The sequence below is a fragment of the Notamacropus eugenii genome, chromosome 6, assembly GCF_028372415.1.
Source record: "Notamacropus eugenii isolate mMacEug1 chromosome 6, mMacEug1.pri_v2, whole genome shotgun sequence".
NCBI classification, from domain to species: Eukaryota; Metazoa; Chordata; class Mammalia; order Diprotodontia; family Macropodidae; genus Notamacropus; species Notamacropus eugenii.
In genome coordinates this window covers 334968191-334992941 of record NC_092877.1, presented here as the reverse complement: position 1 = coordinate 334992941, position 24751 = coordinate 334968191, and the positions used below count along the sequence as shown (strand labels likewise).

The 24751-nt window shown below is 38.1% G+C and overlaps 1 protein-coding gene and 1 long non-coding RNA gene across 4 annotated transcripts in view; one reads left to right on the top strand and one right to left on the bottom strand.

Moving 5' to 3' along the window:
• The window catches only part of LOC140509997 (uncharacterized), an 80564-nt gene extending 69169 nt beyond the window's left edge, over positions 1 to 11395 (bottom strand). The window contains exon 1 of one of the 2 annotated variants that reach the window (XR_011969032.1): positions 11327 to 11395. This is a non-coding gene — a long non-coding RNA (uncharacterized lncRNA). The remainder of the gene's footprint in view (positions 1 to 11326) is intronic. The other variant, XR_011969033.1, reaches the window with a different exon arrangement.
• A 104-nt stretch (positions 11396 to 11499) lies between these two features.
• Positions 11500 to 24751, top strand: part of PLOD2 (procollagen-lysine,2-oxoglutarate 5-dioxygenase 2) — a 113213-nt gene continuing 99961 nt past the window's right edge. For both annotated transcript variants that reach the window (XM_072618229.1, XM_072618228.1), the window contains exon 1: positions 11500 to 12000. In XM_072618229.1, the coding sequence (XP_072474330.1) occupies positions 11892 to 12000 (109 nt within the window). In that variant the 5' untranslated portion in view covers positions 11500 to 11891. The remainder of the gene's footprint in view (positions 12001 to 24751) is intronic.

The window sequence follows — 24751 nt, the reverse complement described above, 5'->3', positions numbered from 1 at the left end:
GAACGAAAACATGGCAAAGTCATCACCTTCTCAATTAACACTGGAGTCATCTAGCAATAAAACTGGAGGACTTGTATTTTCAATAAAATCTTCATCTATTTATTCAAAAGTAAAATCTACAGTGTCTTCCCCCTCTAGTAAATAATATTTTCTATTTTCTAGAACAAGTAATGTTAGAATTTTATGGTTTGCTTATTATACCTTAGAAAAAGGACAAATAACTAAAGTCAAGACTAGAACCTTGATTTAATTCAGTAAATATTTGTTAAGCACCAATAAACATTTTCTGGAAATACAAATAAGAAAATAAAAAAAAAAATCAATCCCTGACCTAAATGAACTTACAACGCATTGGGTGAAGACAACCCACAAAAGGAAGGTGGACTATGGGGGCGAGGGGAGGTAGTACCTGGTGAGGGAGCATCTTGTTGGCTGAAGCTGAAATCTAACAGAGCTGCAGATGGAGAGTGGAGTGATCTGGAAATTCCAAATTCCTGCCCTCCATAAAGGAAGATTTGGGAGGAATTAAATCACCCTCAGACCCTCCTATCAAAGGGGAGACAAGACTGAGAAAAGTGAAAAGGTGTCCAGAATCCAAGGCTGAGTTAGGATCATGATAATGAAATTAAAAGACAATCAGTTTATCCTATGAGGGTCATCTTGTTCCTTGGATTTGAAACCAGGTGGAGCTGCAGATGGAAAATTCAGTTAAGAGAAATTTCCTTGCCAAAGACAAGAATAAAAGAAATGGCATGAACACAGTTGGCACAATTTTGCTACTTAGCCTTCAAAAGGCAATGTGGTTTCTAATCTTGTAGTGGTTTAATCATGCCTGACTCTCTATGACCCCATTTGAGGTTTTCTTGGCAATTACTGGAGTGTTTTGCCATTTCCTTCTCCAGCTCATTTGACAGATGAGGAAATTGAGGCAAACAGGGTTAAGTGACTTGCCCAAGGTCACACAGCTAGAACATGTCTGAGGCCAGACTGAACTTCTGAAGATTAGTCTTCTGGGCTCCAGGCCAGGCACTCTGTACACCCTGTCACCACCTTGCTGTCCCTTTCTAACCTTAAGAACTAGGAATGACAAATGAACTGTTTGAAATCTTGAAAGCAAATGACAGTAATCCTGGTTCTAAATAAATCTGTGATTGCAACTAAATATACATTCTGTTTCTTAATAATTTTCAGAGTATTTTTCTTTTGATGATTCTCTGATATTTTAGTGGATTTGTGATTGTATTGGTATGGCTAAACCTTTAACATCAAACATCACGACCCATCTTCACATGTTCATCCCATGCAGCTATCATCTATGTCCTCTGTAGATATTCTTAAGGGACTCCTTTGTATCCTCATCACCTTGAATGGATATTAATGCAGCACAAATGTATCTGATAATGATTCCTCCTTTTTACTACATATGTCTCTAATTCTAAAATGAATCTATCTATATCTATTCATCTATCTATCTATCTATCTATCTATCTATCTATCTATCTATCTATCTATCTCAGAACACAGTACACGTAGCTGTATCTGGGTGGGGAGGAGTACTTGGTGAGAAGGAGCCTTGTTCTTTGGGGTCATGGAGTTGAAACCAAGCAGAGTTACAGGTGAAAAGTGTGTGTATATGTATATGTGTGTGTGTGTACACACATAGATCATACAATTATTTGATGATTTTCTTTAGTTTAAAAAATGGTAATACGATTTTCTTCATTATTCAGTATAATATCTTCTACATAGTAAGTGCCGTAGTAGCAGTCATTCTAAACGAATGACTCAGTGTTGGATTTAAATAAGTCAGAAGATTTAAATAAGTCAGATTCTTCAGAAGGTTGATTTTCATCTGTTTTGCTGTGAGAGTTTTCTAATTTTACTACAGTCAAGATAATCAACTTATTGAATAACTATGTGAATATTCCAATGCACTAAAAGTTCATGTTCAAGAATATCTACAGGCTTGGTTCTTATGAACTCAACTTTTAAGTTACTACCACCACCAACAAAAATTGAATCTTTCAATGATTACTTGATTACAACAGATACACACCAGGAACTTAATGTTGTTAAACATTGTAAGTTTTTGACATTAACCCCCATATCATTTTTACTTTCAGTTCAAACTGGAGTTACTTATCTGTAAAAGATAGAGTTGTACATTAAAGATTAGAAAAGAAAATCTAAGTTGCTATGCTAGCTAGCAAACATGGAAGCAACAATTACGATAAATTTCCTGATTGAAGTTGAAACATGAAATTAAAAGGGCATTAACTAGAATAACTATCTTCTCTCTGTGTCTTCCAGAATATAGTTATCATAATGTCAGCATGCCCTTTCATAAAATGAGATGTCTGGCACATGACTGAACAAATGTCTCAGCTGGGATAATCGTAAGACTCCAGAGCCCACAGGGAGAAACTTCACTGTGCTCATCTTGCTCATCCTTGAAAAGTATTGATGAAATATTTCTGCACGTATTGTTTTCTCAGTAGTTTAAGGGAAACAGTTACAGTAAGAAAGACTAAAAGATGTTTGCTAAAAGATGAAAAACTGAAGCCATACTCATGTGGACTCAGAAAGCTTTAACTGGTGATTTTTGGTGTCTGGGCGAAGCAGCATTAAACTGACTTTTAAGTTAACCAAGTGAAGGAGGAAAACTAAATAAACATACACATACATACACACACTCTCACACAGACACATACACACATGCATAACACATATACATATACATTTATACATACACATATACATACCCACATAATATACACATACACACACATATATATGCATATGAATATTTCATCCGTAAGGGGAACAACTGGGCAGGGATGAACTTGGGAGAAGCTGACAAAGGGGTCAGATGGTAGAGCTAAAAGGAAATCTTGCCAGTTGGTAGATTCACTGTTTAATACTTTGATTTTGCTAACTATTTTTATACTGCAGAAGTGAAAATTCTGTCAAAATAGCAATATTTAAAATTATACAGTCTATAAAATTTTGTCCCCTCTAAATTTCAGCACACTGGAAAAAAAGCTCCAATTCAACCTAGTTCTGGTTCCAGATACACACATTTAAAATAGAAAAACAAATACTTGAATATAGATGCAAATGCACTAAAATAGGTGCATTTTAGTAATGGTCACAGTGGCAAATTAAGAAGTGGGAAGAGAACTCAGGAGAACAAGCTCCAGAGTTTCATAATTATGCTATGTAGAGAATATCATACTTAAAATGGTATTAATCATTAAAATAAAATAAAATAAAAATAACCATTAAAATGATTATTTTAATGTTTCCTTCTTTTAAAGCAATATGGTAATAACATAACCATTACTGAACATGGAATCATGACAATATAGGTTAAGATTCCATCTCAGAGACTATTTTTTGTCACCATGGCCAAGTCATTTAACCTCTATGAGTCTCATCTGTACAGATGTGTTCACATCTGTAAAATGTGGGGATTAAACTAGATGAACTTTAAAAGTCTGTTCTAGCTCTACATTTATAATCTAGGGGTGGGGACAAAATTTATTATCATCATCCCCTCATTAGAGTATCAATGCACGTTGGTAAAAGTAAGCGATATTATGGAATTTTGGTTAAGTATTTGGGAAAGAACGAATGGAAAAGACCTGTTGAAACTACAGAATGATTCATTCTCTAGGCAACACAAATATTTCACTTTGCCATGTCATCGACCACGTATAAGAAAAAAAGCTTCATTTGTTTTGACCTATGGGTCTGTCTCAATTCTGGAAACATTTTTTCTCATTCTGGTGATGTCTAGCTTCGAAGGATAATGCCTAGCAATAAAAGAGAATTATGATCTGACATTAATGAGAGGGATGGGCTGGTCAAATACAACTATGTCCCAATAGTACAAATAATAAATCCCCTAATGTGGGAATTAGAATTCTCTTTGTTCAAAGTTATAATTATATAAAACAAGGTCAATGATTCTAGCTCAATGGAAACAAACAATTACAATTCAAATAACTCCTTCACTTTAGAGATTCATTTTTTGCACTAATTGGGACCTAGCTGTACCCTTTCTAAGTTTTGGATGATATGTGTTTAAGACATAGAATTTTGGAGAACACTATTTGTATATTGAAAGTAGAATCACATGACCTGAATTATCAGATCCTAGCTCTACTAATGACTCCTTTTATTATTCCCAGAAAAGGATTTGATTTTTCTCTGACTCAGTTTGCTCGTCTGAAAAACAATAGTTATACCTGATGACGTCCAAGGTCTAGACTTCAGTACCCTATTTAAGCCCAGTATCTAGCTAGTTACTGCTTACCTGAATCCAAAGTGTCTGGTGACCTATCTTTGACCTTCCATTGTAATTTGGTGAGGCCAGACCTCTCAATAGGGGAAGGAACTTACCTCCCCCAGTTTTCACAGTCACTCACTCTTAACTACACATCTTCTCCTCTTTCCAGGAACAATTCTACTTCTGCCTCTTGTCCAAGATTTCCCCAAAATGTGGGAAAGGGGGCATCCAAGAAGTGCTCAATGAATTTTCTGAATCAAGTGTAGGATGGGTCATGTGATAAATCGAGTCATTAACAGAATGACTTAAACAGCACTCAGAAAGTCAACTTGTAGACTGGTCATACTCTGCTGGGGTACAAGGAATGACTGACTGAATTTCATCAGACACAGTACAGTTTGGCAATGCTTCTAATAAGCTATTTCACATTTCACATGTACTGAGTATGGTCCAGTCAAGTTCCAGATATGGGCAGGCCCCACCTCTATCTCAAAGCTCTTTGTATATGTAGAGCCTATATCAGATTGCGCACTATCTTGAGGTGGAAGGAAGGGATGGAGGGGGAGAAAATTTGAAATTCAAAATTGTATGAAAGTGAATGTTAGAAATTAAAAATAAGTAAATAAATATTTTTTTAAAATAAAAATTCATTCTTTTTTTGATGTCAGCCTCCTACTACTGCAATCACAACTGACTACTCCAATGGATACTGAAACGACTTCCTAAATAGGCTTCCAGGTCCTCAAGACCTTCTGAAACTCACAAGGTCTCCTGGTCTTACCCATCTTGAGCTTCCTGTCCAATCACATGGTTGAACACAAAAAAAAGTAGAAAAAAAGAAGTAACCCCATGCCAGGCAAAGGGTTGCTTGGGTAGAGCATGTGCTCAGGGCACTGTATGACTGTATGGGGTTAGATAGAGGCTAAGGCTTCCACCATTCTCCCCACCCCGCCTCTCAGAATAGTTTACTCACTGTGAACCAGAAAAGAAAAGCCTGAGAGCCATCTGATTTTTGGCTCGGCAGCCCATTGGGAACACAAACCAGCATTGAGTCATACTTAGCTGGAAGCAGGCAGACTCAAGTTTCACTGTGGTCACCAGAAATGGGGAGTGAATGCGCTCCAAAAAGGGGGATAAAGGCACCCAATTCAATTTGAGCTGTGTTAGATTTAACCCCTGGCATCTTTTATTTTCTCTACGTGTACCTTACAATACACAATACAATTCATATCCCTTAAACTAGCATTGCTTCTAAAAACTGCAATCTGAATCCCACAATGAGAAATTATGTGAGAATTGAATAATCTTCCTTTAAGTTCACTTTAACAAATTCAGGATCTTCCGGACCTTCTTTGGGTATGATTAAGGAACTCGGAAAATAAAACTATTTATTCTTGAGAGATAGACCCTATCACCAGAGAAAATGAGACCTTTCCTTAAGATCATAAAATCATTTTTTGTTGTTAAATAATTAACTTTGTTTAAACATCCTTGCTTGTAATAAAAACTGCTAGCACTTTAAAAAAGACAGTTTGCTCAATCATCAACATATCTTTAACTTGAAGACTTTAATTGAAATCGGCTGGGTCAGTGGCTTCATCCATAAGTACATCTCCTGTAAAAATGGCAGCTCAGAGGGTATATGTATAATCTGCTCTCAGATGTAGATCCAGAGAGCTCTAAATAGGTAAGCCTAATTAAGAATGAAGAACCATGGGAGGGTGGGTTTTTTTTTAATTAAAAAAATTGTTTATTCCAAACACAGGATGTCAGGAAGGACTGAAAGCAGGGGCTGTACTGGCAAATGTTTAACACTTTGTTTAGAGGATACACTTTTTTAGTTTAATTTGCATTATTAACATTCTCTCTATCACTTTATTAATTCTAGACAGCCAACAAAACAATAACTCCATCCCAGATTGGGAGTATTTGCTGATTTCGGAGGTGTAAATAGTCACACCAGAAATTTAAAACCCGTTAATGGTTCCAGCTGACTACAGCACATCCTTAACTGAAAAAGGATGTGAGAGGTCATCTAGCTGAATCCTCACGCGCAAAGACAATGCAATTGGTATTGCTTTATGAGCTTATTACATATACATAGCTTATTACATAGATCAGGTGGAATACGCTTAAAAAAACACAACATAAGGCAATGTATGAAAATGATATGAAAGGTGTGGCAATAATGCTTACATTTCCATAATCACAGTTGTATCTCATCTACCTAATGTAGTTAATAAAACCTACAATGATTACTTCACAGGGTTATGGTGAGGATCAAATGAAATTAGGCATAGAAACAATGCTGTCAACTACATAAATATATAGCATTATTATATATGAATATATATAAATTACTAAATATTATAGCAATTATTAATCCCAATGCTACGTACATAATAAAAGAAATAAACTTCAGTGGCTCCCTATTACTTTTAGGAACAAATATCAAGTTCTATTTGACTTTTAAAGCCCTTTATGACCTTATCTTTTTCTAACTTCCCAAGTATTCTTACCCCTTTCTCCCCTCCAGCTGTCCTAATTCTGTGGCCTGTGCCTCCTTCATATTCTTCAGCAATCCGTGTTATCTCCCAATTCCACGATTCTTTACTGGCTGTCCCTGTGACTAGCATTTTCTTCCTCCTCATCTCTGCCTCCTGGCTTCCTTCCAATCTCAATTTAAATCTCACTTTCTGCAAATTCTATTTCCCCAGTCCTCCTTAATGCTTTTATTTCCCCTGAGACTATCCCCAATTTATCCTGCATATATCTTGTAAGTATATATTTATACATATGTGTAAATACGTACTATGTACATATTTATAATTTGTACATAGCATGTCATATCTCCCATTAGCCTTTGAGCACCTTGAGAGAGGGACTTTTTTTCTGCCTTTCTCTGTATTTCCAGCGCTTAGCATATATGCCTGCACATAGTAATGTGTTCATCCTTCGTTGCCAAAGAAGACCATGTCATCAGAGAAGTAATGGCATGACTTTTCACTTGACTTTGTTTTGAGTGAGGGAGGGCTGTGCAGGTCACCAGCCTCACTTCTCCTCCAGAGCCATCTGAATCCAGTGACCAGATATTCATTAGGATGACTGGAGATGACCCAGGATGAAGCAGTTGGGGTTAAGTGACTTGCCCAAGGTCACGCAGCTAGTGAGTGTCAAGTGTCTGAGGTGAGATTTGAACTCAGGTCCTCCTGACTCCTGCACTGGTACTCTACCTACTGCACCACCTAGCTGCCCCTATTGCTCATAGTAAGTGCTTAATAAAGGCACACTGACCTGACTTGATCTCAATGTTCTATTGGTACTTTTAACTTAACATAACCTTTATCCCTTTCACTCTTCAGGGTCTCCTCTTCTCTTTCCTTACTTCTGTTAATGGTATGACCAACCTCCTGATTGCCTAGAATCCAACCCTCCAAGTCATTTATGACGTTTCCCTTACCCATCCACCACCCGTCTCTCATTCCACTTGAATTCCCTTTCCAAATATCTTTTCCATCTGTCTCTTTTGCAAATGCCCTAATCAGGCCCTATTACCTCATGCCTGAACTATTGCACTAACCTCAATCCAGTCTACACACCACTGAGTGATAAATTTTCCTGAAGTACGCTTTTGATCCTGCCACTTCCTTGCTCAAAAATTTTTAATAGTTCCACATTGCCTACAGGATGAAAGCTAAACCCCTGAATCTCAAGCCTCTCTCTGCACACCCTGACCCCAATTTTTCTTTCCTGTCTTATCTACCAAAAATATTATATGAAAGAATGACTCTGTGGTTTACTATCCCTTAGAATACACCTTAAATTTTTCTAACTCTCGGACTCCTATTTTCCCAGATTCCATGGTCTCCCTTTTCCTCTATCATAATTGGACTCTACTTCAAGGTCCAGATGGAATCAAATCTCTTCTGTGAAATTGTGCTTAAACATTTCATTCAAAAGTATCCATTTTCCTCTGAAATACTGGAGAAATAGAAAGCCATGGAGTTGGAAAAACATTGTAGATCATTAACTAGAAGGCCTGACTTCCATTTATGATCCCTCCTCTTATTAGCCATATGACTGTGGGCAAGTTTGCTTATCTGTAAAGTGAGAAGAGTAATTTAGTCCTGTCTACCTTACAAGGTTGTGAAGATCAAAAGTTATACTACACTATGTAACTATAAAGCATTATGTATTTTATTCATCAAACATTTATTAAAGGTCTACTATGGGGTACAGAGGGAGTGACATTGTCAGACTTGTGCTTTAGGAAGACCAACTTAATATGAGTGGAAAGCAGGGGGACCCAGCAGCAGGCTATGGCCATAGTCCAACCCTGATAAGGGTGATAAAGGCCTGAACCCAGAGTGGAAGAGGTGTGAAGGAGAGAAGGGGACATATGCAAAAAAATGTCATGAGGACAGAGTGTGCAGTAAGCAGTTCAAGACAGAGGATTCCCCAAGGCAAGATTTGGTTTTTAAATGGAGGTTGAAAGGCCTTTTTGAGAAAGCTGACTAGCTCTTTAGAAAACTCTAAAGGAGCAGATGATTAGAACATTCCTGACATTGTGGTTGTTAACACAGCAATGAGTAGAAAAGAAAAAAAAAGAAAAAGAAATAAAACAGTCATCATTTGGAATTCTCCACAGGATTAGGATTTACAAACAGCAGAACACATAGCTTGAACATTACACTGTGAGGTATACGTGGCACTGGATCAAGGCTGGCCCGGAGACTTGGGACCAGAAGTCTAGCTCCCAGGAAACATCATGGGAGCATAGGAGTTAGAGGTAGGATTTATAAGCTTTCTTTGGTAATCTAGTGAAGTTTATGGGATCCCTTCTCAGAATGTTGTATTTGAATGCATAAAATAAAATGCCTAGCATTATAAAAGAAAGCAATTATACTGAAATACATTTATCAAAATATTTTTAAATTAAAAAACCCTCAGAATTTAAAAAAAAAAGTTAAACTTTTCTTTACTTGTAACTGGGGGAAAAATAAAATATTATTAAAAAGATTTTAAAAATCTTTTCATGGACCCCCAAGTTAAGCATATCTGGTTTAGAGCTTGGTAGAACCTAAGAGATGGTCTGGTTTGAATCTATCACTTCATTTTTCAGATGAGGCCAGAGACCTAAAGTGTCTAGTTCCAAATCAGACTTACCATAAATAGCAGAGCCAGTATTGGATTAAAAGCCCACCTTTGACTCCAAACCCAGAACTCCTTGTATATTACACCAACTTGCTTAGCAGATCTTCCAGGTCTAAGCAGAGGAGGGCTAATGATGATAGCTTGCATTTATAAAACATTTTTTGGAATGTGGTCTTCACAACTACCCTGTGCAAAGGGTATTGAAAAAACTAAAATACCCATTTTTCAAATGAGGTAATGATTTGGCCAAAGCCAAACTGAAAATAAAATAAATGGAGGACTAGAACTCAAAGCAAGGTGTTCTGACTTGAGGTGCAGGGAGGTCACTAAGGCAAGAAGAAGCAAGGAAAAATGGGTTCAGAAGTTAAGGGGCATGAAAAGTCAGCACTCTGGAGCAGGTTGAAGAAGCTGCTGCCTAGCTGAAACCTGTTACGAAGCATCCATTCTTCAGCTTTTCTATATCCAGACTAAAAGACCATGATTTCTTTCTTTTTTTCTTCATAGACTAAGTGTGTGTGTGTGTGTGTGTGTGTGTGTGTGTGTTCATTCCATAGACTCTCAAGTCCCTTTCTCTTTTATATTTCTCTTAATCTTCTTTATATTTTCCTTATCCCTTTTATGATACCTGCACCAAAAAGTAGCATTAACACTGTTAACAATGATCATATAATAAAGGGATTTCTTGTGGATATTATTTCTTATGTACTATTTGCTTCTCCCTGGGCAGTTTCTTAGTTATTAATCACATTTCAATTTAATATCTTTATCTTAGGCCCTGCTGATCTTTTTTTACTAAGATGTGAAAATAACTAGATTGTCTTTTTCTAAGCACTATGTGTTTTTAACTAATTTCGTCGACTGTATTTATAACTTGCTCTTTTCTGGGCAAACTTCCATGTTTTACCATATAGATCATTCTATCGGCATGTGCCCATGCTTATAAAATATGCTAGAAAAAATTGGGCTAGAAGAGAAAGTAGGCTAGAATCAGCTAAGTGACAGGCAGTTCCAACTTTATTTAAACATGGAACATTACAAGAAACACCAGAGAAAGGAAGGATGGCTCCAGGTGATATTTTTTTTTTTCCCTTTCGGAGAAATTTTTCCACAAGCAACCGAAAAAGTTTAAACAGATTCCACCGTGTTCCAAGCCTTCTAAATTTGTAAGTTTCCTTATTGAGGGTAGAAAGTGGGGAAGAAGAAATGTTCATGACACAATAAACATTTCATTTTGTACGGATTTAAATACAAGTCAAACATTTTCTTTTATAGGGTGATGAAACTTTGCCCCCTGGATTAAGGAGAACAGTTCTTTCTCAAAGCTTGGAAACTACCTGGATTCCGATTTAATCAAGATTGCTAGGGACTGGGAATGGAAATGGGAACTTGTTGGGCAGTGAGAAAAAAGACCCGAATTAGGAGTAACGAGACTGAGTTCGGATCCTGACTTTGCCTTGGGCAGGTTATTTCACCTCTCTGGATCTTAGTCTCTTCATTTGTCAAAGGAGGGAGCTGGATTTAAAAAAAATGACCCTTTCAGATCCTCTGAATTCTGGTCCAGTATGGTCCTGCTAAAGTCCAGAAAACTGAAAGTTCTCATCTGATCCCACTCACACCCAGCTAGAGAGAAGCCAAGCCTCTACTTGCCCTCCCCCCGCCCCCACTTCACTCTCCTCCCTAGGCATTCAGAATTGCTTCCCTGAATCCAGGCAGATCTGCGTGCTCTGCTACACGTAGCTGCCGCCAGCTCTTTAAATAATGTCCGCAGTGAGCAAATACAACCCAGACATGGGGAATGGAAAGTGAATGGGAGGGAGACAGACAGATGCCCCACACCCACCCACCCACCGACCGCCCAGGCGCGCACCCGGAGAAACTTACACAGACGCTTCAGTGTCAGTCCGGCGGCCAATAGCCGGGAGGGAGGAGGTGGAACAGGACGAGGAGGGGGAGGGGGAGGGGGAGGGGAAGGGAGAGGATGGACAGCCCAGGCTCTGACCCCTCCCACCCTCGTCCGGGAAAGTTATAAATTACCCTCCTGCAGGGAACCAGGAGGTTGGAAGTTAGCCTTTGCTTGTTGCACCCAGCTAGACTGGGGGAGATATTTCTACCTTTTGCAGGAAGGACTGAGTCATCTGACTCTACCTACCCACCCTGTACCCATATCCTTCACTCCCTCATTCCCACTCTGGGCTCCGGAGCCGAAGGGTGGGCAACGCATGCCGCGCGTCTCTCGCACCCCACCCAGAGGCTGAACAGCTGGACTCCAGCAGCTGTCAGAAGGGCCTGCGGGCGGACCTGGGGGTGGGGTGGGGTGGAGTAGGGGGTCCTTGTCTCGCGAGAAGTACAACAGAGTGGGGGAGTAGGGGGGCTTAGGAGAGCTCCCGGGCTGCTCCGGCTGCTCCTCGCAGACCCGAGCTGGACCTCTGTCCCTGCAGGGGCGAAGATGGCGAGAGACAAGCTCAAGCCCCCCATCCTCCTCTTGGCCCTCTCCTTACAGCTGGTGAAGCCCTGCGCTACTGCGGAGGACCAGAAGCCGTCCATCATCCCCACAGGTGAGTGTCCCCCACCTTCCCGCGGAGGGGGAGCTCATGCACACACCTCCTCGGCCTCGGGGTCTCCCCGGCTGCTGCAGGGGCGCTGCTTAGAAGGAACCGCTTTTCTGGAGGTGGGTGGGATGGGTTTCACCACTCAGGTGGCGTTTGCAACTCTCTACTCTTGGGAAACCTGGCCGACTCCACACCTTGCGAAGCTCTGCCTGCAGGATTCCATCGCAACCACAGCTGGAAGGCTTTCATTCAGTCTTCCTGTCCCCAGGACGCACATGCCTTTTCTGGTCCCTTCCTTCTCTGTCTCCTCTTTCTGCTTTCTTTTCTGGTCCTGGGGTAACATGCAGCAAAGCCCCCTTTCTCCTTATTGTTCGCGCCTCGCCTTGCCCAGAGGACTTAAACTTGGAGATCAATGGGCTGATTGATGGTGACACATTCCTCCCCGCGCCCCAGGAAGCAGCCTGTAACTCGTACCTCTTGCCAAGAACAACCCTCACCACAGGGCTTGTTTTCTGTTAGGCTGCCTCGCTTCCCACCACCTAGCCGCCGCGGTTTAGCTCCTGGGGGACCCGGCTGGCTGGAGTCGACACTCTCTACCCCTCTTTCCTCACTCCGACCTTGATTTTCTTTCTTTCTCCAAGGCTTAAATTAATTGTAGCTTGCCTCCTTCCTCCTCTCCTCTCCTCCTTTCCCCTCTCCCTTCCCCCCCCTTCCCTTTCTCCTTTTCCTCCCTCCAATTTTCTCTCTCTTTCCCTCTCCCATCTCTTTTCTGCTATCCTTGTTCACAGGAGCTGAAGCTTACAAGCGAAGAATCCAGTCCAGTGCATGTAAAACAAAACTTCTTGCCTTCATCTAGTTTAAAAGGAAGCGCCCAACACATGTTTGTCAAAACACATCCCTGTGCCATTTGTTGGCTGTGTGAAATCGGCGGAGTTCCCTGCCTTTTCCGCAGCTCCTCCAAACTCCAACTTTCAACTCTGATCCATTTCTGAAATTAGATCTCATTTTAAAATACTTCTCAGCTGTACTGATTTTTTTTTTTCTAAATCTGGTAATACTTTCTGACCCACTCTTTTATGGAAATTAATAAGGGCTCTTGTCTGCTGAAGCAGTCTTTAAACATGAGGAAGGAAATTGTAATTTCAGGGCTGGCTTTAGTGGTAGTAGGTAGTATTTGGGCTAATACATGTTGCAGTCTCTTTTCGTGCATTTGCAAAAAATCCAGAAGACATGAATGAACTAAACTGTTCATTCTTCCACTTTCCTGACCCACAGTTTCAGCTTTGTTTTCCCTGAGGGACTGTAGGTTTCCTCTGAGTGCTCCTTGGGTTAAAGTGGCCCCACCCTCACATCTCCCCCACCCCACCCCCACCACCCGTTCGGAGTTGTGTGTGGCAGTTTCTAGTTAGGCTTCTGAATCTCTCATGGCTCCCAAAAATCTAAATGGAGTTTCCGTGTGAAAATGTATCAGTGTTAAAACTAAAAGATTTGCAGGTAAATACCTTCAGAAGTTCAGATGCAGAATTGTTATATCAAAACTAGTTTGAGAAAGAATAAACCACTTTACAGAATCTCAAATTTGTATCACAATCAAATTGTATCCAATACAACCAATTGTATGTGTATTGTCCCCTTTTTAATTCTCTTTACCTGTATATAAAAACATATTATATGTGTAAATAAAGTTAGGTTAGATGTTAACTTCCAGATATAATGTCCTATTATATATATGTGTGTGTATATGTATGTGTATATATATATATACACACACATACAAAAGTTTCATGTATATATATGTATTCAAAGCTCTGTGTATGTATGTATATACATATATATACACACATATACATACATGTATGTGTGTGTATTGTACATTCCTTTACTGCAGTTTTTGGGCTCATGAGGATTGTGAAAATTAATCACCTTTTCCCTAATTTTATTGTCTTCTCTCCTTTTACCACCTTCCTCCCCTTCTATATAATAATTATAATTTACATTTATAAACAGTTTGCTATGTACTAGACACTATGCTAAAACACTTTACAACTGTTATCTCACTTGGTCCTCACAACAACCCTGGAAGGTGGGTGCTATTATTACCCCATTTTACAGATGATGAAACTGAGGCAAACAGGAGTTAAGTGACTTGCTCAATCCCAGGAGGTCGAGTTTGAACTCAGATCTTCCTAACTCCAGGTAGGTGGTCAGGTCAAGTGACTTAATGAATTCCACAGATTCATTCAGATTTTTTAATCTAGGTGTGATAGCTAATTAAATTGCATTATCCTAGAATACTCAGAGCAAAGGAATTTCAGAGATGAGGACTTTCTAAAGATAATGAATACATTTAGAACATGTTAAAAGCCTCACAATTGGTATTAGTTTACTGAGAAAATTAAATTATGGTTCAGCATCCAGGGAAAAAAATGATTAATTCTATAAAGCGCAGTTTGTAACAGTAGCCAATGATAAGAAAGTGAATATTTTATCCTATATGTAATACATATTATATATATATGTATATATATACTTTGACAAACTGATGAGTTATAACAAAAATACACACTAATATAACCTGTAAAAGATCCATTGTTTTCCATTTCCTCCCAGAGTATAATTTTAATATTTATAAATGTAGTATTTAGCATTATTAGATGAGAGCTAAATAGTTATATAGATTTAGAAACGGTGCCTGTTTTCCTACTGTCTCAAAATGGGATTAACCCTGGGGTCTTGAATATAGAACAGACCCCAAATGTGTATAATTTTATCTTTTTCCTTTTTTGACCCCTCATGGCACTTTCCACCAAAATTTAGATATCTTTTATTAGTAAAGTAAAGGGGTTGGGTTAGGTGTTTACTTCCAAATATAATGTTCTATGGTTCTATAGTATCATGGAAGAATAAAAATAATTTTTAAACATACATTATCCACTGCACTCCCCCTCCTCATATTAGAATATACTGTGTTTTTTTACATGTATTCCATTGTAGCATCCTCTGACTACTGATTTCAGTGCTGTGAACTGCTGCAGGATGGAGTAATTTTATACTGTACTTTGTGAAAGTTTTATTTCCTGAAAGATTTAGTTTTTCCTATTGTCTCTAATTCTTTTCTTTTGTATATTCTCTATTAGAATGAAAAATAGGTTAACAGGTAAAACCATCCTTAAGGAGTCAGAATGCTGGATTAGAAGTCATTTAAGACTGGTTCCAGTCTTTTGTTAAACTATTACTAGTTATGTGACCCAGGGAAAATCAATAAATTTTTCTCATCTTCTGCTTACTAACCTGTAAAATGTCATCGATAGCAAACACTTTATAGAGTTGCCTTTGAGGATCAAATGAAATAACATATGTAAGATGCTTTACAAACCTCAAACTGCTATGTAAATGTTGGTTATTATGAATATTATTAATAAGCAATGATAATATTTTTTTCCAGAAATTTTTATAAGCATGAGTTTCTGGCACCATTTTATAAAGTGTTTTTCCAGACAGAATCTTCCAAGCTGACTCTCAGCAGGCCAGATTCCACTTCCATCTTTCTTGTTCTCTTCAGATTTCTCTGGAAGAGAGTAGGAGAGGACAGATTTGCTCCCTTCACACAAAGTATTTGAAACATATTGATCTCCTATGTATTGGGTCATCATGGGTATTCACTGGCTCAACCATCTTGACTGTCTCATAAGATCTGGATAGATGTTTAGAATGATCACAAAAATAGAAGAGAGTTTCAGACACGGATTTCGAAGCAAGTTCATCTGTAAACTTTGAAATATGATGTGGTATGCTTAGAACCATAGACATTTATAGCTAGAAGAAATGTTAGAGCTCATTGAATCTAACGCCCTTTGAGAGGGAAGAAAAAGAAGATTTGCCCATACTTACTAATGAAAACTGGCAATTAATATTCGAGGGATACCAGTGAGATGTGAGGGGATCTGGAGACAAGTTTATATTTCAGTGTCCACCCACTGTTTGGGCTGATGGCATGCCATCAAGAAGTGAAACTCAGAGTCCTAATTTACTGTCCCAGACTTTGTCCACGTCACCGTTTTACCCTTACACTTTTTTCTGTATGCAGAGCAATGAAACATGCCAATGTGTTCTGTTACCCTAAATAAGAAAGATGGCTATATTATCTTCTCAGAACTCTGGACTCTGGATATCTAAATGATTTTGGTGGGGATATGGGAATGAAGGAGAAGAGGGCAAATTAAAGACCAAATAGTGCCAAGTGAAGCTTAGGAAAAAAATAGCAGATGGAAGGAAGAGAGATCTACTGGAGACTGGAGCTTAGAGAAAGAACTTCTCTTGAGAGGTTGTTCTTTAACTTTCTGTTGCTATTTTGGTTTTTTTTGTTTTTTGTTTTTTAGAAAGAGTTGTGTAGCACTGGTCTAGACAGTAGCATTCTGGCTCTGGGCAAATAGAAGGCCTGGTTTTCATTTTGGGTTTTTCCAGTGCTTCTGATGACTTTCTGCCTTCAAACAGTGTCTCTGTTTCACCTTCTGAAAGGGAGATTTGACTCAAATTTGCTGTTTACTCAGGTTTCTCTACTGGTCTTCTCATGATTAAAAGGGTAAAAGGATCTTCTGGGTAAAAGGAGCCTCAAAGTGTTTATGTCTAATCAAAATTGGGTTAATATGGGCCAGTGTTCTCCATTTCAGGAAAGACTAATTAGTATATTTTTTTCAGTTTGGGTCTTTATTATCCTCATAATTCGTATAAACTGAGTTCTTTTGGGTCTTTAGTAGTCAGAAGTGCCTTTTAGTACAAATGTTTCTGAATTTCACACTTATTTACATCTCATATTCTTGAATTCATTGCAAAGAAATAACTTCAATCAATATGATCTGGCTTAATGAGAACAGTGATCAAAGCACAGGGTCTTACTTAAGCTAAGTTACCCATCCCGAGGCAAAAAATTCCAGATATCACCTTCCTTAATGAACATGTTAATCGTTTTTTTCTATCTTATCCAGTATTAGTCCTTGCTCTGTCTTTTTTCATGATATCCATCATCACCATCATTTGCATTTGATAATGACGCTATTGATGTATCCACATTGCGTGGTGGAAGGAAGGTTATTGAACTAATGTTGTTTGTAATTCAAATGATCTATTTGTAGTTGTATAATATGCTTGCCTTATGAAGTTTTAATGTTTTATTCATTTCCTTGCCCTCTTTAAACACTTAAAGTATTTTTAACCATTTTTAAAAGGCTAAGAAGTTTCCATTTCTAAAACTTCCTTTGTGTTGTTGCAGGGATTGTAGAATAACTTTTGTATTATATTCCACTCAGAGTCATGTATTACATATTTAAAATCATTCAGATTAAAGAATTTATGGGCTTCATCTAGTGAGGTAACTTGGTACAGTAGATAAGAACTTTGAACTTGCATTTAGGAAGACCTAGATTAAATTCCATCTCTATTGCTTACTGTATTTAAACACCAGGACATTGTTGAACCATTGTGACTCTTCAATTGTTACCGTAAATTGGCAGTGATAATTGTAGAATCCTAGTCACCACAGTTGTAAAGATTAAATGCGATCCGTTTTGTAAAGCTTTATATGAATGTTGGCCATTATTGTTATTGCAATAACAAAGGGTTCTTCAGTTAGTGAGATTTCAACAGGTTACTATAATAGTTCTGGGTAAGGAATAGTTGATGGTTTTTCTTCTTATGTACGATTGAAATAGAAGGTAAGGACCATCTAGCCCTTTTCCTAATTACTTTTTTAAAATTTATGTGTGTGTGAGTATGTGTATGTGTGTATATGTATGTCTATATGTATACACATATACACATGTACATATATGCATACATATGCATATATCTATATGTGTTTGGGGCTTTTCTTGACAAAAAGGAGTAAAAAAAGTTCTTGGGAGAATAATGTGTTGCTCTGGGGGGAAAATTGCTAACAACTTGAGACTAGTATACTACAGTTTCAGTTTTAAAGTGTATATTATCCATGGATCATTTGTACGGGAAGTAGAAATCTGAAGAGAAAAGCTCAAAAGTGCTTTCTAAAGATGAGGTGTGGGAGAAATGGAAGAAGGGTTGAGTCTTAATATGTTTTTCCAACTTGCAAAGCAAAGCACAAATTTCAGGTTTCTTCCATCTTATTTGGTTCTTATTAAACTGTGGAAGGGGTTGAATGATTGTTAAGTTTTACAGAACAATATGATTCAACTGTTTAGACTCATCCTTACCATCGTCATCATCGATACATTGATTAAGCAGTTTACTATGCATTAGATGCTCAGAATAGTGAGGAGCATCACAGTCTGTCCCTTACTCTTTAGAGGAGAGATTCTTAACTGGAGTCATAAACTTATTTAAAAAATCTTGATAACTGCTTCAGTGAATTGGTTTCCTTTGTTAATATGATACATTTTATTTTATACCTTTAAAAACATTATTCTGAGAAGGGCCTCAGAGGCATCACCAGACTACCCAAAGGGGTCCATGGGACAAAAATTGGTTAAGAACCCCTGGTCTAGAGGTTTACAATTGAGGTGTTTCCCTGGGGTAAAGATATTTTGTTTTGATTTTAATAGAAAATAATATATTTCATTAATATTCCCCCAGTTAGACTGTGAGTTCTATGAAAGCAGGGACTACATCTTGACCATTCTTGCATTTTTTCACTGGAATCAAAGCAGAATAATACAAAGGCAGAATGCTACAGTGGAACAATGATGGTATCAGGACCTGGAGCCTAATCTGTATGACTGTGAAAAGACCACTATTTATTTGCCAGGATGCCACCACCTCCATAAGTTAGGCTAGGTTTTTTTTTTTTTTTTCCCTGAAAGGTAACAAAACTATCTCTCCCTGGGAGCTCCGGCTTACATTGATGTGGGTTCCTGGTCACCTAATGGCATTAAAAGGCCCACCCATCTGAAGATGAAGTCCTGCCTTGCTGACCAGATGAGTTTCCATGTGGAGACTGAAAGAAGGGACAGTGCCTACTCAGGCTGTGTGCTGGACTAATCTTGTTGAATATTCTTTCTAGGTTATGGCTAAATAAACCTCCTTTTGTTAATTGTTGAAAGACCTACAAGTGCCTCATTTCCGACATCAACCTGGATTAATAGGATACAAGTCAAACTGACCCTTAACAGTTACCTAGGGCAAAATGCCTTACTGCTCTGTGCCATCTGTAAAAATAAATAAGGAAATTGACTCCCGTACCCTTCTGTCTCCTTCTGTGTCCAGTTTCCATTCTAACCTAAGTTCAATGATTTATAATCTTAGATGATAGTCATTTAGAAAGTGGTTGATGACTAAATGAATATTACGGGAAAATGATTTCATTTCCAAAACCTTTCATGAAGTGAATAAGTATTAAATGTTTACTATGTGCTAGGCTTTGTACTGTTTGTGTACATGCCAATAGAAAAGGAAGACAAAGGAGTTTACATTGTAATGAAGAAAACCACACTTAAAGGGAACTGAAAAGTAGGGGTGGGACAAGGTGTCAGAAACTAGTAAGTCATTAGCATAACTGGGAGAGGAATGAAGGATATAAGGCTTAGACCCTTCCTCAAAATGAAGATCTGGGAGGAGTTCATGAGTGGGAAAAGGGGGCGGAGGATGGAAGAATGTTCCCAGTGAGAAGGCCAGAGTGCTGTAGGACCCGAGGGAATTTCTGAAGGATCCAGGAAGCTGAGGTGGAGTAACTACGTCTGGAGAGTCAGAAGACACACACACACACACACACACACACACACACACACACAATTGAGGTACTATCAAAACTGAATTTCCTATTACTTTGTTAAAGTTGTGGAAAATGTACTGACCTGGGCAGTAATTTAAGAGTAATGTGGGGGGGGGGGGGGGCAGGGGGAGAGTTAAATATCTTCCCTATCCATTAATACGTCTCTTATTGAGGCACTGGGTCCTGCCCTCTGCCTCTGAAAAAGTCTGTAAATACTCTGAAGTGAGGTTTTGTTTTGAGTCTTAGTTTTTGGAAGAAGGTTTGTGTGCCAGATGAGACTATGGGAAGCCTCTAAGGAGACCCCCTGGCTTTGAAAACCCAGATGTTGATGATATCTCTCGGTAACTAAATATGTACAATGGTCAGACAGTTCTATCTGTCTGTTGATCTGTGATGCATTTATTCCATATGGTCAGACAGTTGGAAGCCTTGTCTGTTGATTTTGATTTCTCTGTATTTTCTCTGAAGTTCAGGGTACTGATGTTTTCCCTAGAACTGAGTGAATGATACGTGTGCTTGATTAAAGTATATTGGTGACCCCTTGAAAGTTGTTTTCCTTTTAGAAAAGTAGATCTAACAAGTTGTACAGAAGGCCTGCCTGTGTATATTGGGGTCCTTGCTGTTACAGGCAATAGATAGTATTTATTCCTTGGGGAATTCCCCATTAAAAATAAGCAAAATACTTTAGTATATTTGGAAAAGTCAGTCTTGGAATTGCTATATGATTATATGTTAATGATTGTGATATATTATCTATTGCTAAATTTTGAAGATCTATAAGGGCTCCATTACAATTAAACATTATATACTGCCTTAGAATTTGATTCATTTGCTTATTTTCTAATTAGGTAATAATTATAATTATTGGCTATAGAGATGTCCTGAATATTTTATGAAAGCAAAAAGTTTCTATTCATAATTATTATACTGTGTTAAAAAGTAATGGCCCTATTTGAGAATAGGCCTTTTTTGCTAATGCTATTTTTGTTTCCAAATATGTTAGGTTGTTGTATGTATTAATTATTTGCAATGAATAAAAACAAAACAGCTTTTAAAATTAACTTTGTAAAATCTAACAGAAAGCAAGTTAGGCCCATGAAGGAGTAAAGAACCAAAAATAAATTGGGAGTGATGCCCTCTTCTTTGACAGCTTCTTACTTGTGAGATTTCTATCCACCACGATCCCCCCCTCCAATCCCTCGCATTTTTATGCTGATTCTTTGTAGGTAACTGACTTTGACTGATATGACTGAGTGTCAGGGCCTTACCTGCTACAGAAGGTGAAAGCTGCTAAAGGTCTTTGTGCTGTCAATTTCCAAACGCTAATGAAATAACATCAAGATTTTGTAGAGGGCAGCTTATGTTATCGAGATAGAAGCAGTTATCCGTGCAGAATGGTAAAGTCTACATGAGGTGGTTTGAGGAAAGGAGGGAAAAGGCTTATTTTGAAATACATCCACTGTAATTAATTTTCAAGAGAGTAGATGCATGAAAAAATATATATATACACACATAGATATAATATGCATAAGAAAATAGTTGTTTTGTTATATAAGATAAATTTTGTTCCTGCCTGATGCTTAGTTTATTAAATAAAAATTTATAGGTAATTAATTGTGATTAAGGAATGCTAGGAAGCAAAATTGTGACTTGTACTTAAAGAAATCTGGGTTCTAATCCTCGCTCTGATATGTTACACTGGGCAACTCATTTCAATCCCTAGCCTTTCTTCTTTTATCTGTAAAAGAGAGATAGTAAAATTTTGACTGCTCTTCTCATAGGACATAATGAATAAAGACCCTTGTAAAACCATAGATTCTCTGTAATATTTATTTGTTCATGAAATGGACAAATTAGTATGATAATATTTGTTTGTTCACTAAACAAACTGTTAGCGTGACCGCAGCAGAGCAGACCAGTTGGGGAATCTAAAAAAGTATGCTGCTACCATCACAACTTAGACAATGGCAGGAATTTGGCCACAGACAACAGTTAAACCTTAAAAACAAGCATAAGATATGTTATCGCTTGGATTGGCACATTGAAAATTATGATATGATTTCTCTTTGACTTGTGGTCATACAGGCAGCATGTGTCAAAGGAAGGATCTGAAGCTAGATTTTTCTGTTTGCATGATGGCAAGTCAAGTCATCTGTATTCTGCTGCTTCCCTGTTTGATGTACTCTAGTTAGTCTTTAAATTGATTTATCTTTTATGTTCATTTATTTTAAATTCTCCAAATATGGGAAGGATCTTTCTCCGTCTGCAAATAAAGTAGCAATGATTGTGTATGATTCTCTTTTCTCTCCCCAGCTCTATCTTCCCATAAGGTCTTGGAATTCTTAATATTATGGTACCATGAATACAGTTGCTTGTCCAATAAAGATTATTTGAACTTCTGTCTGTAATTAACTGGTAGTGTTGCTTTCACTAGTAGTTGGTTGGATGTGAGATTTTTAATTTGACATTAGAGTTGATTGAAGTGAAAAAAGTCAGTCTTTAAAAAAAAAGCTTTCCTATAACATTATGGAGTTAATGTCATTATTTTCTTCTGTCCAATTATATTAAAACTTTAAATGCATTCAATCTATCTTTAATTAAAAAAAAATAAGTTCCAGGCCTGTGAAAATGTTAGAAGAACAGTTTAGAGGATGTTTTAAAGGAAAAGTAGGAAGCCCTTACAAAGAGCAGTGGAGTTTGTGGGGGAGGGAAGGAGAAAAATTTGGGGAAGAGGTTAGAATGTTTTCAGGCAGTCATGGAAGAAAATTACTAGCTGTGCTTATGTATCAACCCAAGCAAAGTTGAACTATAATCATCCAACCGACAGCTGTCCCACCAGTGAGGTCAGATGGGATTCTTTGGAAACCTGGCCATCTTTATATATTGGGAAAAGTAAACTGCCTGAGTGGGATTGCCATGGTTTCTACAGTTGAATACTGCCATATTTATTATTATGGGCAATTTGTTGTCATCCAATAAACACTAAATATTATGTTCCTGGAACTGTTCTAGGGATACAAAGAAAGGTAAAAGATAGCCCCTGCCTTCAAGGTGCTTACAGTCTTATGAGTGAGACAGCATGCAAACTGGCTGGCACAGTGAATGCAGTGCTAGGCCGGAAGTCAGGAAGACCTAAGTTCAAATCCAGCCTCAGTTGCTTAGTAGCCATTTGACCTTGGGCAAGTCATGTAACATCTGTTTGCCTCAGCTTCCACATCTGAAAAATAATAGCACCTACCTCTGCAGATTCTTCTGTGATGATAATTGTGAGGCTTTTAGCACAGTGCCTGACACACGGTAGGCATTATGTAAATGTTAGCTATTATTATGCAAACAACTATGCACAAACAAGCTATATTCAGGATAAATTGGAGATAATGGATCAAGGGAAGGAAGACACTAGCAATAAGGGGGTAGCATGACTGATAAATGCCTTGGCAGGCCATATGATAATGATTATAATTATGCCTATAACAGTGAGCATTTCTGTAGTGTTTTAATATTTGCTAAATGCTTTACACATTAGTTAACTCATTTGATCTCATAAAAACCTTGTAAGATAAGTGCTGTAGTGAAATAAGGAATCTGAGATGCTGAGAATTGCCAAGAATCACACAGATAGAAGTGTCTGAGTGAGGATTTGAACTCCTGTCTAACTCTAGGCCCTGCCTTTTATCTCCTGCATATCCTTGCTGCCATACCTTGTAAAGGCAGACCTTGATGGTATGAGTTGGTTGTTTTTGTTTTCATAACACAAAGCGATTATAGAAAGACACAATCGTGAGAGATGCAAGGCAGCGAAAAGAAAGGATGGAGGAGAGAACCATCAGTCAGGTTTCATATTAAATCTGAGCAAATTATTTCATTATCTTGGGAGCTGGGTGCCTGCTTTAGCTTAACTTTGTCTCAGATTAAATGCATAGGGCATTTGTAGATGGGGTAGTCCTCCACCATGCACAGATGATATTGAGAGGAGCCTTTTATCTCAGTATAAAAGAGGGTGCAGACTATAAAGGTTCATCATCTTACAAGACTGAAGACTTTGTCTGCTTATCCAAGAATCAAGAACATCTTTGTCTTTGTATTTTTTTTTAAACTAAGGGGGCAGAAAATTTTAAGTACCAACATTCCTATAGTTTGTTTATACACAAATTGCCTTGTAGATCAACAGAAGTCTTTTGAACTAGCATTGTGTTATTAAATGAAACACAGTATGGATGGCTTAAATGTCATTGGTAACTCCAGTACCTGGACACTGTGGTGGCTATTTAGTAAGCACTTTTTGATAGATGGATGAAAGGGCTACCTACACCCTATGGTACAGGATCCTTCACTCAAAGCCTCCTCTGAAGCCTAATCAGCATGAAGCCTAATCAGCATGAGGCTGTTAGATCAGTACAGCACAAAGTCAAGCTTGGCCTGATAAACTGGAAGGTGTCATTCTAATGGATGGAAGAGGCAACGTGCTTATTGATAATCAAAGAAACTTTAATTCTGTGTTCTCTGATATCCATATATTTGTAGATACTGTTTTACATGTCTAGAATGGACTTTCTCCTCCATCTTTACCTATTAAAATTCTTCTCTTCTTTTGAAGTCCATCTTAGCTAACTCTCCTTTGTGACACCTGCCTGATTTATACCTATCCCACTCTCAAGATTAAAGTAGTATCTCTTTTCTTGGGCACCTACTATGTAAATTTCATATTTTCCTTTATATTCTAGTTATTTGGATCCCCCTAAATCACCTCTCATTCCTCTTTCCCCAATTTTTCTCTCCACCACTTCCTCCAAGATAATATTTCAAATTCCTTGAGAGTAGATGATGTGTTTTTTCATTCCCATCATCAGCTTCTAACTCAGTACCCTAAGCAGATTAAGCCCTCTAGTGTCACTCTACTTCTAGTCCAGTAGAGGAGATAATACAGATATACCAGTACAGCATTATATGAATTCCATAAGAGGTACACATTGCCATAAGATTTTTGAGAAGGAATCATTGTTGGCTAGAAAGAGATGG